This window comes from Pangasianodon hypophthalmus, chromosome 16 (assembly GCF_027358585.1).
Source record: "Pangasianodon hypophthalmus isolate fPanHyp1 chromosome 16, fPanHyp1.pri, whole genome shotgun sequence".
NCBI classification, from domain to species: domain Eukaryota; kingdom Metazoa; phylum Chordata; class Actinopteri; order Siluriformes; family Pangasiidae; genus Pangasianodon; species Pangasianodon hypophthalmus.
The window spans coordinates 9,816,611-9,831,551 of record NC_069725.1 but is presented as its reverse complement, the minus strand read 5'-3'; the positions used below and the strand labels follow the sequence as shown (position 1 = coordinate 9,831,551).

Here is a 14,941-nt window from a genome sequence, read left to right as displayed (position 1 = left end):
CAAAAGATGCCACATCTAAATAAAACACCCCAGGACATAATGTTTTATAGGAAAATAATCAATGCTGGGGTGGTGTGGATGCAAAGCAGAGGTTTGTTACCATCACAAAGTTGATTATTGTCCAATAACAGCAGGTCCTGAAGTGTTTTGTTGCGCTTATACCACAAGAATTTCCCAGCAATTTCAGTTTTTTTTTAGTTCTTTATTGTTACTTATATAATTATAGTTACCTTTGACGTTCTGAAATGTTCTGCAATACAAGTGGTAGCAGCTATAAACATTCGTTCCTTCACCAGCCTCTCTTTTCTCTTTGTCTTTGTTAATAAGACAAAAAATTGGAGCTTGTCGTGTTACCGAGAAACGAGAAAGTGTAAACATATTTGTCCTGAAGACTTCCCCACGGTGGAAAACATACTGACGGTTACAGCACACTGACACTTCCATAAAAGTTAAATAAGGATCTGTTTACAGAAAGCGTGACCATATTACTGATTATACATTTATCTTTGTTAAATAACAACAAGTTTGTTAAACAGTTAGTTAATATTGTTTGATTATGTGGAGCGTCTGCCATACAAGTCCCTGTGAATGAGTTGCTACTATAGCAAGGATAAGCTCATTAATATAAACCTGTCGTTAGCATTACATCGTGAACATTTTAACAGCCGATATGTGGTTACAAACAGAATTCTTTAGGCTTATGTCACTTTTCTCTATGGCACATAGCTATTCAAGAACAATTGATTGTGACATTTAATCAAGTCAGCAATTGCTTGTTAAACTAGATTTGTATCCTTTATGATTTTTGTAGGCAGTCGGCCAAGGCAAGGTTATTAAGTAGCTTAACTTTAAAATATTTTTTGGCTGTTTATATGGCAAAATAACCGGTCTGGCTTGGTCAAAACTTTTTTTTTTTTTTTTTTTTTTCCTTTTTTTCCCCCCCATTTTGGTCATTGTTGGCTGTTATCCAGATTTCAGCCATACTGACATTCGATGGGTTTTCTCAGACAGCCACACATTTGTTGTGTCAGTGCATCACAACTGGGATTAGTTTGAGCTAATTTTCTCCTAGATGCAGTGTCATTATGTCTCGGTGGATCAACCAATACATTGCTCATCATTTATGCTGTTAGCGCTGAGCCACGTCCACCGACACGTTAGGGTTTTTGTGGTAGGATTATGTTTCTTTGCCTGCTAGGACTTTCTTACTATCAGTGTTGGTAGCTCTGATAAAGTGATTTTTTAAAGTGCCCTTTCAGTTTCTGTTTATATATCATCCTGCTTGGCAAACTTTTATTTTATCTTCATGCTGTAAATGCCAAGCACCTGTAAATGAATGACACCATATTGAAGAAAAGTTGTCAAGTTTCATGATGGAAGCGTTGACCTATTTTCAGCAGTACTATAGTGACATGTTTCTTTAATTTTCACGGAGCTCCAGGGCGGGGTATTGCTCAGGAATTAGCCGGTTGAAATCTGATAACCTGTCATATAGGGTCACAGGGTAACGTGAGAGTGTAGATCCTATTTCTTTTAAAGACGCCACTTTGTATCTATTGATGAATATATTGTACATATGTTACACAGTGAGTCTCTCAGGGTTAAGTTCTCAGTCTCTTTCTCTTTGTGTTGTGTATTTTAACCCTTGATTAGATAATGCAGTGACACAATAAATTTCATTGTTATTCAGATGCCATTAGTTACTTTCTAGGTCTGTCATAGATCATTAACTGAATTTTCCAGGATTTAAACTCCAACTTTTAAGTTAAATCCTCATGAAATCTTGCTCTCATTGAGCCCAAAACCCTGCCTTTCAAATTTCCTGTTTTTTTTGTTATTAGTATATCTGGATTACACCTTAATAAATTGCGACTAATTTAGCAGCTAGGGTCTTTGCTACCACCCAGTGTGTTCATTCATGGGTCTGTTCTTCATCAGTTGCACTTGACCCACTTTATCTATGAGCTACTGCACCATGATACATGCAAACTAAGGTCTTCCAGTACAGATCTACTGCTGGACCCTAAGGCCAGACTAGCCACTGACAAGGCGCTGGTTTCTACTATATTCTTAGCTTTGGGTGTTTCCTGAGCGCAGCATAAATATAACAACCATGAACAAAAGTTGTACTTGTAGTATTGAACATATATTACAACTTTCACCTGTGTTTTCTGATCATATAACTTCGCAGTGGATGTTAGCTAATACTGTAATTTGTTGCAGATGCTTAGTTCACGTTTTCATTGTAGTGATGGAATAACACGTTTTTTTTTTTATCATGGAGGTGGGCGGTACAGTGGAATGAATGTGAAACTGATACAACCACTTCTTAGTTCCAGATCAGCAGCTTTTTGTGGTATGTGACAATTTGAGTTTAGGCACCGGCACCTTGTCAGTGGAACATGCTTATGTGGACTTGCGTTTCCCAGACTTTGGAATTCGCCCACTCCTGTTGAATAGTATTTTCTACCTGCGACACGAGGACAGAACACCTCAGCTCATCTAACGATCTGCTTTGCAAATGCAATGTGCTAATAATAGACTAGTTTGTTTCCATTTGTTGTTATATTGAATTATCTGCTACATTTTAGCCTAGTGAGTTTCCAAGCAACCAAAACATGGGACTGGGCAGCACACTGGAGCTTTTATTTGTCTGGTGGGCCAAATAATGAATTTATCGTTTGTCCACTCCTGCTGTTTCAAGTCTCAGCTGAAAACCTACCTTTTACTTCATCATAATCACGCCTCATTCTCCATTTGTTTTCTTTTTTGTATTTTTTTTGAAGCTCCCAAACCACCTTGAGTGTGAGAATTTTTTAATAGGGCAGCTGTGCAATACAAAACAAGGTGTGCAGATCCACATCCAGCAGGTTAATATAAGGACAAAGAGTTGCCCGGGTGTCATGTTGACTTTAGCGTCTGCAGTTTGATCATCAGTTTCCTTGTAAACCCTGCTGATTGACATTGGCCTTCCTGCCAGCACTGCTGTAGGTTTGCAGCAGAAGGGCAGGGGATTCCCCAAAACTATTTACAATTGTCTTTAATTTTTCTTTCTCTTGTTTGCAGTGCCTTATGAATCTGTACAAGCTTACTGATGGCACCATGTGCTGATATATATCATCAGGCAAGTAACCGGCTTGCGTTGAGGGATTCTGTTGGTGTTGAAAGCTGATGGCGCTGTGTGTTCAGCCTCCACTTTGTTCCATTGACAAAGACAGTGCTGTTTAGCATGCTGGCCTGAGATTCAGGGAGTGCGCTCAATCATAATTCTCAGTCTACTTCTTCAACCCATTCATCTCAAGAGTTGTAAAACAGTGCTGTTTTACAAGTGGTTCGTTTCTTTTTTTATATAGCTGTTTTTTTTTATTCTGCAGAGTACATTTTGTACATTTACGTAAACCAGTGCAATATATAACTTCTGTATTATAACTCTAAAGAAACGGTATGTAGTCATCCTTCTGTGCAGTGTTAGAAGTGAGTTCAATTGGGTTATTAACTAGACCATAGCACTAAAAATAACCTTTAACCTAGTGACTGTACTTTATCATTGACGTTTTCATGGCACTGCACCAAAAGGAAGTTGAAACCAGTGGCTCTGAGCTGTTCTATTAATCTACTTACTGTAAATCCTTTATATTATGAGAATACTGTCTGAATCTGATTGAAGTGCAGCAGTGGAGGAAGGATTCCTCCACCCTTCTAACAATAGCCTTGTTTGTGCTGCGCCCAGGCTTTTCTGCACTGCTGCTGGCGTGGAGATGGGAGAGGCGTCTCCGTCCATAGGAACTCCGCTGCATTAAGAGCCACACATTCAGTCACCAGTGCTCCATTTCACACGCACCACCATTCATCGAGATATTGCAAAGACCTGCTAACTTTTGTACATTTTGCGTAGGAGCTCCATTGGTGTACACTGTTAGGAGTTAACACTCAAAAATACTCCAAAAGATCAGTCTTCTTTCCCCCAAATAAAAACCGCAGATGAGCCCACTGACATACGAATGCGGATTGAGCGGGTGTTTTGAACTCTCCGATATTAACTGACCCCCTGGAAGTCCCGCTCCCTTCCCCCATCTTGCATTAGTAGCCTAATGTTTTTGGTCATTACGCTCGTTTTTACGTGATTTTTTTCCCACTTGACTTTGGCCCCTTCGCTTTCTGTTAAGATAAATAGAGAATGTTTTGACTTCACTAATGTGAAATAAAATGTGTCACTATGGAGTTAAAAGATTTGATGTGTTTTAGCTCATTATCTGAACCTATTATTAGTCCTGACATAACAGGTGATTATTTAGAAATGAATCTTAAAATGCTTTGAGTGCTGCATGATTACATGGAGTTTCTTGCCTGCTGCACCTCAAAAGAGCAGCGGTGTGGTTCTCTTAGTTTATATACTAATGGGAACAGGCATGTCTTGACAACATTTTGAATTCCAGTCTGCGCAGCACACACAGCTGCCTGTCTCGTGTCTGCAGCTCTCTAGAACTGTCTGTGCCCAGCCACAGAGTGAGAGTGGAAAGTAAAACAAAAGTTTCCTCTTTTCTTTTTGTAAGAGCTGATGACTTGTCATTTCTCTCTAAACAGGAGATCCCTTTCTAAGTAATGGAAAAACACTATGACAGATTTCCTTCAAAACCTGTGATCATGATGATGTTTTTGTGCATGAGCAGCTTTATCTGTCACCTGCCTGTGTCTTGTTTGTCCTTCCACCTTGGTGATGTGTTTAGCCTTAAATGGTTGCTTCTCCAGAGTTTTCCTTAATGCGTTGCACCCCAGGATCCCCAGAGTGCAGCCGCCGCTGGACGAGCGAATCTTCTCCACACAGCCCGGCGTTGCTGCCGTCTACAGTGTGAGTGACACGCTTCTCTTTTGTCCTTATTCTTATGCAGATCACAAATCGTTACTCTTAAACATGGTTTATACTTTGTCTGAAGTGTGTCTAAGAACCAATGGGAAAGAACTTCTGTATGTCTGAAGCATTTATGGTTTTCACAACAGTAGGTGAATTTTAGCTATATGAAGGCTGCTCATTAAAGAAGAGCAAAGAAAACAGTGCACCTTGTTTCTAATTTGGCTATGACATGACTGAAGCTCAGGGTTAGGGAGAGGAGGAATGAGAGAGAGAAAGAGAGAAGGAGGCAGAGGCCTCTTTATAGTTTTGTCAGCACTGCTTCTGAGAGTCAGCTGAAGCAAAACTTAGGAGGACTTAGCTGTCCATCAAAGAAGGGGCCTGATAGTAAACACTGAGGCCTGATTTGGGAAAGCACATGTTTTATTGTTGTCCACTGAAATAAAATGGCAGCACTTTGACTGATGAGCATGTTGCTGTTTTTGCTGCAGCCTCACCTGAGGATGATTATAGAGAATAATAGGAATGATTCTAGACATATGAACATTTCTCAGAGTGCTGTTAAAGTGAAGTTTTCTGTATGATTTGTCTCCAGCTGTCCCCTTAAATTTGTGGAAAAGACTTAGATTCGACTTAGATTTTGGCAGGTTAGATGGCTAAATGTTTCATTGAGAGTTTAATTCAGCCGTATGATTAACTGCCTTTGTGGTGACTCATGATGCTTGTTACAGTGTAGTCGCTTTTTCACAAATTATTTTTCTAATTTTTACATTCTTTATCTTCACAAATAGACAATAGAAAACATTGGTATTCAAAACAGAAATAAATGTTAAACCTGCAAAACACTGTAGCCTCATGAATTGCTGTTTAATGGTACACTGCACAGCGAGTGTCTCCCTCTGCACCCTGCGCATTCAGACGCTGCTAGAGATGCTCTATTTTTAGCTTAATAACAGTGCAATTTGGGGTTATCCATTATTGCTCTAACAATTTTGTGCATGTTTTTGGAGAGAACCTGTGATGTTATTGCATAGGCAATACCGACTTGCCTCCCAAGTCCCAACTGGTTAGTACTGTGAGGCTTAAACACATGATTTCAGAATAGATTAAATGGAAACATGTTTGAATTATTTACTTAATTGTTTTATTTATTAAAAGTTTTGTATTCATAAAAAGGAGGGCCTATAGCACTAACAAAATTTGTGTGTTTGTGTTTTCCCATTTTGTTTAATTGATTGTGATACTTGATAATTAAGTGTCACTTTGTTAGAAAGTGTCACAGTACTACAGTGATACCACAGTGTTGAGAGTGAAGTCACAATTTTGGTATCCTGACAGGTGTGAGCATAGACGCCAGCTTATGAAATTCATTGGGGGGTAGAGGTGTTTTTAATCCCACTCACGCCTCCCACTCAATCCTGTCCACTCCTGTAGAAAGTTTGACCAATCAATCCCACAATCTCCTGCACAAAGTTTGATCAATCCCACCTTCACCTGCAGATAGTTTGACAAATCCCACCTGCAGAAAGCTTAATTAGTTCTCTCAAGTTTTGTTTGTACCTGATAACAATAGTGTCAGACTGATTTGAAAACCTTTGCTCTTTGCTGCCGCTTGTTAGTGGCAAAAACACAGGTGCTCTTCTTTTGGGGTAATCAACACATCAGGCTCATAGCAGCACAGTTTCAGTAGCTGATGTAGGCCAAACTGCATACCAGTGTACTGAATAGTATGTCAAAATTGTATGGTACTGCATGGTGTTTTTGTGGGGCAGTTGTGGCCTAATGGATAGAGAGTCGGACTTGCAACCCGAAGGTGAACCTGAAGGTCGTGGGTTCGAGTCTCAGGTCCGGCAGGGATTGTAGGTGGGGGGAGTGAATGACCGGTGCTCTCTCCCACCCTCAATACCATGACTGAGGTGAGCATGGCACCTTGAGCAAGGCACCGAACCCCCAACTGCTCCCTGGGTGCCGCAGCAAAAAAGGCTGCCCACTGCTCTGGGTGTGTGTTCACGGTGTGTGTGTGTGTGTGCGCACTTGGATGGGTTAAATGCAGAGCACAAATTCACACAAGTCCACAAGTCACTTCACTTTACAGTATATAGTATGCTAGTTTGTGTTTTGGCAGCATTTAAATCAGTATAGCTGCTTTGTCACGTCACGCTGCTCACGTGAATGAGTAGTATACAAGATTTGGCCTAAGTGGACCTAAAAATAGTAATTGTTAATTGAAATATTGGGCTTCTTGAGCTCCAGAGCACCCACAGATCTGGTGCTTATGGGTGTGAGGCAGATGCCCGAGCTCCCACTGGTTTCCACCACCATTTCATTCACACGTCTCTATGAGAAAATCAAAGTGGAGGTGGGCAGGCAGTTCAGACTCATCAGATTTGAAGAGCAACCTTTCTGATCTTCCGATCTACTCCGACCTATCCGTAGTGTACTTTCAATACTCCAAAGGTGCTGAAAGCCTATTCGGATAGAAGTATAAATGAAGTGCTCTTAGAGAGAGAGCAACGCAGCAGAAGCAGCACACTATATGTTCATTACACTGGGTGCGGCTCATCTGTTTCGGTTATGACTGAGAGTGGAGAGTTTGTTTGTGCTTTCTTGCATGGTTTAATAAATATAATGTGCAGATATTTGTACTAAGCGTCAGACTGCTATAAACATGCGTTAATACTGTATATGATCACAAAGTTTGTTAATTCAACAAGATTTTCACCCACGTTGTAACTTTGACAGTTAGAATTTTCACAAGGGTTTTATTCGGAGCCAGGTCGGACTCTGTTGTGGTAGTACTACAGCTCCCTCAGACTCAGATTCAGACTGTTTATGACTGACCGGTGCTTGAGTTTTTAGTGTGGAGCTGCACGCGTCGGCCCAAAAAGTACTACTGATAAATCTGTTTTTCTTTCCCTGCAGTGGTCTTTCCTCTTGTATGAGAGTCATGTGAATTTTCTTACTACAACACACTTGTATTCAGTGTTTTACCAAGAGTACCTGATGGTTGTGAGACCTGTATGATTTCAACTTGCATCCACAAAGCAGTCTTTGCCCTGCAGTCTGTATGCTAAATCAAATATGAAATGTGTTTAGAAGGAATACTTATTTGTGAGACAGATGTTTGAATTAATCTGGATCAGTCATATGTCCAGAGATTGTAGCTTTAATGAGCATGAATTAATCTGGAAAGCTGTAAATTAACACAGAAGATTATAACAAAAATAGTTAAGTAAATATTTTGATGAAATAAATGGAACAGTTCTTTCAACAATCAGAGGAAATGCATACAAACATTTTAAGAGGCGTTTCAGGAGTCAGTCAAGGAGACTGGTGGCATGAAAAATGAGAGAGAGATGAGTGTGTGGAGATGAGGCATTAGACCCCAGTACAGTCAGTCTGATGCAGGTGATGAGAGACATTAAATCGGACATTAAATTAAATAGTGTTAGTCATTGTTATTTGTAATATCTACTCAATATTCATTGTACTGAACCCACCTCCTTTTCCTTGGAAATGGAATTACATTAACGGCTCGACATTGGGTCTTGGACAGCTGCTCCTCAGAAAGGCTCATCTCGTCCCAGCGTTGTCTGAGTTGAACATCCTGTCCATGAGAGTGACATCCCAACTACCTCTGAAGTGCCTTTACAGCCTTTCCTCGAAAAGGTTTGGAAGAGACTGTTCAGAAGCAAGCATGAACCAGTCTTTGATTACCTTGTTTATAATGATTTCCCTTTGGTCACATTTAAAATAGAGTACCATCCAGTAAATGTTACATTTAAACCAGCTCCGTGTCTAATGCAGAGAGAAGCAGAGGACAGGTGTGTTGTGTAACAGTTGTGAGGACCAAAGCAACCAAGTTGTGAGGACCAAGTGTCTTGTGGCTGTAGAACACCTGAAAGAAGAGGGTCAGTAGTGTTTGGGTACTGAGGGGGAGAGGACAAACTGGATACTTCTGTGTCGATCTGTACTTTGCAGTTGTATCAGTGTCCTGCTGCTGGCCTTGTGATGCTCTGGCTGCAGGGCTGCAATTAGGTTCATATTTGTATGCACTTTATTCATCTCTCACTTTTTAACACAAGCCCCCACCCTGGAGGAATAAGAGCGGTTAAATAAGCTACGTAATCCCTATTCAAGCTGTATAAAATGAGTTACTTTGCACGTGTGAATACAGCTTGGGAAAGTACAGTTACTGTTGTGTAAAAGGGCAAAAGCAGAGCTTGCAAGTGTTGTATGCAGTTTAGCAACCAGGTGGAATGACTGTTATTGCATTTTTGTGGTATGTAACTAGGTCCAGCTATTTGTTAGGACAGTCCAAGCCAGGGCAAGCACAGCACTTAAACGTAGTTAAGGAGGTAAAACTGGTGAGTGTAATTTGTAGATTTGATTTGTTACACAGAATACAGGACCTCACGTCATGTTTTTACCAGGTTACCGAGACATGCATGCTGCAGCATCTCCCGGTGCAGCCAAGTTAATCTCATTATCAGTTACACTGGTGCCTCTCCAAATCCAGCTTCCACTGGCCGTAGTGCAGGACTGTTCCACATTACCTTTCCAGTACAATGTGCTGTGGCAGGCCTGGTCGTAAAAGTAATTCACTAGACACTTGGTTTGAGTCTCAGGCAACTGATACTTCAGTTTACAGTGTTTGCCCGGAACATAGTTATGTTTGGGTGGGATTAGGGGTTGACAATACACAAACGCAAGTTCGATACAATTTCAATACAGTGGTTTCTCAATATGACAAATTTGATGCAACAAAAATAAGGCACATATTCCAGCAAAGCTTTGGTTTCCATTTTCAATTGATTAGAACATTCAACATTGGTTCAATACAGAACAATTACAAAACAAATGATGTGTATTCGAAAGAAATGGAATTAAACAGGGGTGGGCTGTGTTTGTGTGTTTTTCTTTTTTTGGGGGGTGAATCCTCCCAAACACCAAACCTTAAAGATCTGGGGGAATCCTCTAGCTTCTGCTTGTTGCTGAAGGTAGGCTCTAGTATGTTAGTATGCTGGCATATTCACTCATGAAAAAAACAGTGAATTTATTCAATTCTTACTTTACTGTAGCAGACTGTGGTTGCTCTGTTTCCTAATGGATGTTTGTGAAAGGTTACTTGTCTGCATTTTGAATTTGTACTCTTGAGCAAAAATAGCTGCCAATTTGTATAAAACCGTAATCATATTAAGGTCCAAAAAGCAAGTCAAAATGAAAACAGCAATATTACCATTAAATAATCAGTTGTGGCAATGTGTCTGTTTTACTGCTTATGCAAGTCATAAGCCTCTTGTGGGTGAAAATGGGTCTTGACAGACATTCTCACAGAGCGTAATTTGAGTGAGACGACACATGCAGCCATGACTCACTGGCTTCATTCATTCATTTAAAGCTTTTTTAGTTATTATTTGTTTAGTAATAGATATTTTGATATTCTGTATATAATATTAAACAAATCTATTGCCAAACAATCTTTCCATATTAGTAACATTGCCGTGAAATACATTTATGACACTGAAAAAGATTAAAATAACATGCTAATAATAAAAATTACACCTTATATTATAAATCCTGATCTGCATTATTGCAGTGGTATGGTTTGTTGTCATTACAAAATGTATCTATTAAAATTTTGTAGTTTATTTGTGTCGATGTTATCTTGTGAATCCTGTTTTGTGATGTCTCGTATCATGGCTTTAGTGTATTGTCTCATGCCAGTCCCTAACCAGTGTTTGACCCCAAGAACTGACTTCTTCATCCTGAGAGAAGTTGCTACACTTGACTAATAATAAAGATGCTGTTTTCTGTGGTTTTGCTTCTTCTCCATGAAGACGGACTACATTGCTTCCGTTCGTGGAAACACAGGGTGAACGGGGTGTTGTGGTGTTTTATTCATTCCATACCTTGTTTTTGAATTTGTGCTTTCCATTTGGTGGGTTTCAGGTCCAGAGACCCCCTGGCCCTCCCTACACAGCCCATGAAATCAGCAAGGGACACCCGAACCTTGCGGCCACACCGCCGGGCCACGCCTCCTCGCCCGGCCTTTCTCAGGTATCAGTTTCCACAGTATCCACTGCGCATCTGTATGGCCACCCTAAAGCCTGGGAGGCAGGAGGAGGGGTGAGTGCACCCATGCAGCTGCCTGACTGAATGTGTGTGTGTGAGCGCGTATGTTCGTGTGTGTGTGTGTGCGCACTGCTTATTACGAAGGGCGCTACATTCAGTTATATTTTGCTGTTTGAACATAAGCCTGTCAATGCTTGCTGCATTAAAATCAAGTTTGGTATTAAAACTGCCTCAAATCAAATGAGCCGCAGAAATTTCCATCGCGCATGCTCAGATGCTCCCAGTCTGATGAGTCACAGGTGTTCCCTCAGAGAAAGCAGTAATTTGAAATCTCTGTTCATTAAAATTAATCATCACAGTCGCAGTGTGATTCAGAATAGTGAACCCTATTTTTGTCATGCCTGTTCTCTAATATTAGCAACGTTCAAAGCTTCCTGTCTTTTCGTTTGGGAGGGTGGTGATGAGTAAAACCCTTTCTTAAGGAGCTGGCAAGTTCAGTGTTTGTAATACATACATTGGGCCTCATTTATCAAGTTGAATATGAACGGCTTTATTCATAAATCATTCGTACGAGCATATGCCCAAGAAATTTGGTATTCATGAAAGTGACATAAATTCAGAAAAATGTTTGTGCTCCTGAGTGTGTGTAAATTTATGCGTAAGAACGCTAACTAATGTAAATGGCTTCAAATCATATTATTTGTGATGAATTACTCCATTTTTGTATATGAATGTATATTTTATGCTGTCAGGTTTACATACCTTGTGTATTTCAGTTACACACACAAATGTAGTGAAACTTTTGTGAACGCTAATTGTAATATTTAATGTGAAATATTTAATGCGGTAAAAAAAAAATTAAAGAAAGCAAGTCAACATAAATTTGTAAATAAGATCAGTCATTCAATTAAGAATGCCAACGTATAAAAGGAGGATACACTGCAATGACTCAGCGTCTAAGCTGGTTCCGTTTGCCACGGCATCTTCGTTTAACACTGTGCAACACTTTTAGAGCCAGATCTAAGTGACCGATCTGATATGTCTCAAGCTGCAATGTGTCGTATACTCCCTAGTGTGTTGCTTGACTTCCTGTGACGCCCTCCTGCTCTTCCATCACTGCATCAGGGAGGGCGCACTAGAGTGCAAGAAATTTCTGGCTGAGAGTTGTCGAGACACATGGCTTTGAATGAGAAAAAAAAAAAAAGCACACGAAAGCAGTTTCCCTGTGTGATGTGCTTGGTGTCCACGATCACCTGGGTACGGTCTTTTTTTTTCTCTCTCCGTTTTTATGTGAAACCATTTTCTTTTCACCTCTCTTTATTCACATCTAATTCACATTTTCCGTTATTTGGCATAATTTGAGTTTTGTGGGCGTCGACTAAATGTAAATCAGCTGTTCCGTGCACACACGTGGTAATTTATGGAAAATCAACCTTTCGGAAACTTGTAAATCCGGAGGAAAGTTTTTGTTCGGTTTGGCTTACAAAAAAACATTTGCATACAACTTTAATAAAAGATTGAAAAATCAGGCCCATTTTTGCTAAATAATGAGTTTTAGTGCAGGAATTGCTTTTCATGGATCGTTATTAAGCTCAAAACAGCAGTGCATTTGAAAATGGCCTTGAATTTGCTTGCTTTGTTTGCACTGGGGTTTTTAACTGCGCTTGTGCATGCTGTGTGTCCTGTCGAATAATTTACTTTAGTTTATCTAAAAACAAGTTGTCGTGTACCAGGTCTGCCTATTCTTATTACTGATGTTTCTGTGTACACTGTCTGCTCGCAAACATACACTCAAGCATAAATACTCGGTACGCCCAGCTGATTGTCACTAAAATAGAAAGTCAGTCATGGTGACTCAGCTGTTCTGGAGCTTGTTCTGCTTCTGAGCCGAGTGCTCGGATTTCCACACTCTACGCCTGCACAGCTCTGCCCGCAAACTCTGCTATTAATAGTAAGTCCAGTTTACATGCTCCAGAGGCTAAACTTTGATCATGCAGAGCCACCTCTGAATGGAGAGATGAGGAGTGATTGAGGGTTACGCTTACCTCTGTTGCTCGTCTGCCTCTGTAAGCCCTGTGACTCCACTGTCTGCGCCTCTCACTCTGTCTCTCCCCCTCTCACTCACTCGCTCTCTACTGAAGGCAGAGCTGAGGAGATGGCAGATTTGTCAGTGTCAGCAGACCGCAGTGTACTCGGAGGCAGGGAGTGGGCTTTCTTGCGCCGTCACCTGCACACTCAGAAGCTTGCACAAAATCAGGCCAAACGTGGTCTGCTGTCAAAATTCTCACAGAGACTGATTTTTCTCTGTTTTCTAACCACTCTGTTCTGTGCTTCTTCTATCATCCTTTTCCACGTCCTTCGTATTGGACCCCTGTGACGCTGCAGTCGCCATACACGGCGGGTCAGAATGCCGGTACAGCCCCGCTGGTCTACTCACCACAGACGCAACCAATGAACGTCCCACCTCAAAGCCGCCCGGTGAGTATGTCCATTCCAGCAACATTTAAAAAAAAAAATAAAAAATAACTCTCTTTACCTTCAGTTAACTCAGAAAGGCCTGAATACCTCTGAATACCAAAGATTTTCTCCTACTGCTTTAGCCTGTTGCTATTGCTAACAGCGCAGTTAGTCACAGTGTTGTGATGCAAGTGAAAACATGCTATGCTTTAGCTTTAGGCTTCAGCTCAGACAACTTGGCCGTTAGGAACTACCTGCCTCTCACAGCTTGTGGTTTTAAAGTGTTTGTCAGTGTGTTTTCATCTTTCTCTTTCTCTCTCTTCCTTCCTGCCTCTGCTCTCTGCCATGCTCACCCCTGCTCAGTTTGCCCCAGGGCCTCGTCCTACCCATCACCAGGTAACGTACGCCGTTGCAGCGCAGCACCTCACACTATAAACTATGCTATGTTTTTGTAGCTAAAGCTCACTAAAGCATTGTGCTGTTGCCAAACTTCCCTTCTTCCCTTTACTGATATTGATTGTTCAAAGCTGAATATTTGTTCTCATTCTCTGACCTGCATGCACCCACTTAGATCAGTGTCTTTTGTGAATGACTGTAGCTTCGTAGAGGTGCCTGAACTTTGTGTATGAAGATGAAGCCTGGTTGAAGTAGATGAGACAGAATGGCTGACTGCACTCTAATTTAAGACTAGATCAGTATAAATCTTGCTCACTAGCACATGCACAGGATCTGCACAAGTCCTTTCAGAAGCAGGAACCTGTAGGTATGTGTAGACACTGATGAAAGTGCAGCACAAAGCCTTAAATAAATCGCCTGTTAGCACAATAAGCGGTCACCTCATGGTTCAACATATCGAGAGGGAAGTTGCTAGCTACACGCTGGTCAGCGACTTGCTGAATTTTTGTTGAGGGTGTAGCCACGATGTGCTACATCAGAAACTTTGTTAGAAGAGAATAGTCCATGGGTAAGTAAAGTCATCTCCCTGTACTTGTTTGTTTCCCGTAGTGTGTATTCATTCACCAAACTAGCTAACTAGCTCCCCATACATTACTACCTTACGTTAGCTGCCACTTTGTTAGGCTGGTCAGTTAGGTTTCCAGGCAATCAAAACATAGGACTGTGCAGCACATTGGAGCTTCCACTTGCCTTCTGTGTTAGCTGAAGAATTTATCATTAGCCCACCCTTGGGGTTGTAATACTTGATATTGTTTTCTACATTGGATGCATGGCTGCACTATGAAATCAAGAGTAACATGCTGTAGTATTTGTTTAGTTCCTTTCTGTAGTGAAGGTTACTTACTGGCTCTGGCATTTCCTTTGAGAAGGGCAACATGGTTCATTCAGTTGTTCTGTGAGTGGATTAGTCAAGACGAGCACTGGAAAAATGTGAGCACTGATTTCTGTACGATAGCGGGCTTCTTTGCCACTGCCTTTTCTTTTTGTGTATGTTGATGTTCCAGTGAATTATGGTGTGATTTTATATCGAGAAGCATGCCATCAGTGTAGTCGCCCTTCTTGTAGAAATGTGAAAAGTGACTTAAACGTCCCTGTCTACACTTT

The 14,941-nt window shown here is 40.9% G+C and overlaps 1 protein-coding gene across 12 annotated transcripts in view; it reads left to right on the top strand.

Annotated features, from left to right (window-relative positions):
* Window positions 1-14,941, top strand: part of eif4g3b (eukaryotic translation initiation factor 4 gamma, 3b) — a 36,258-nt gene that overhangs the window by 1,733 nt on the left and 19,584 nt on the right. For 6 of the 12 annotated variants that reach the window (XR_008304339.1, XM_026921018.3, XM_053241006.1 and 3 more), the window contains exons 2-5: window positions 4,750-4,849; window positions 10,802-10,978; window positions 13,310-13,402; window positions 13,745-13,777. Coding sequence is in view for 11 of the 12 variants with exons in the window: in XM_026921018.3 (XP_026776819.3) it covers window positions 4,750-4,849; window positions 10,802-10,978; window positions 13,310-13,402; window positions 13,745-13,777 (403 nt within the window). In the remaining variant the exon portion in view is untranslated. The remainder of the gene's footprint in view (window positions 1-4,749; window positions 4,850-10,801; window positions 10,979-13,309; window positions 13,403-13,744; window positions 13,778-14,941) is intronic. The other 6 variants (XM_053241011.1, XM_053241010.1, XM_026921019.3 and 3 more) reach the window with 4 other exon arrangements.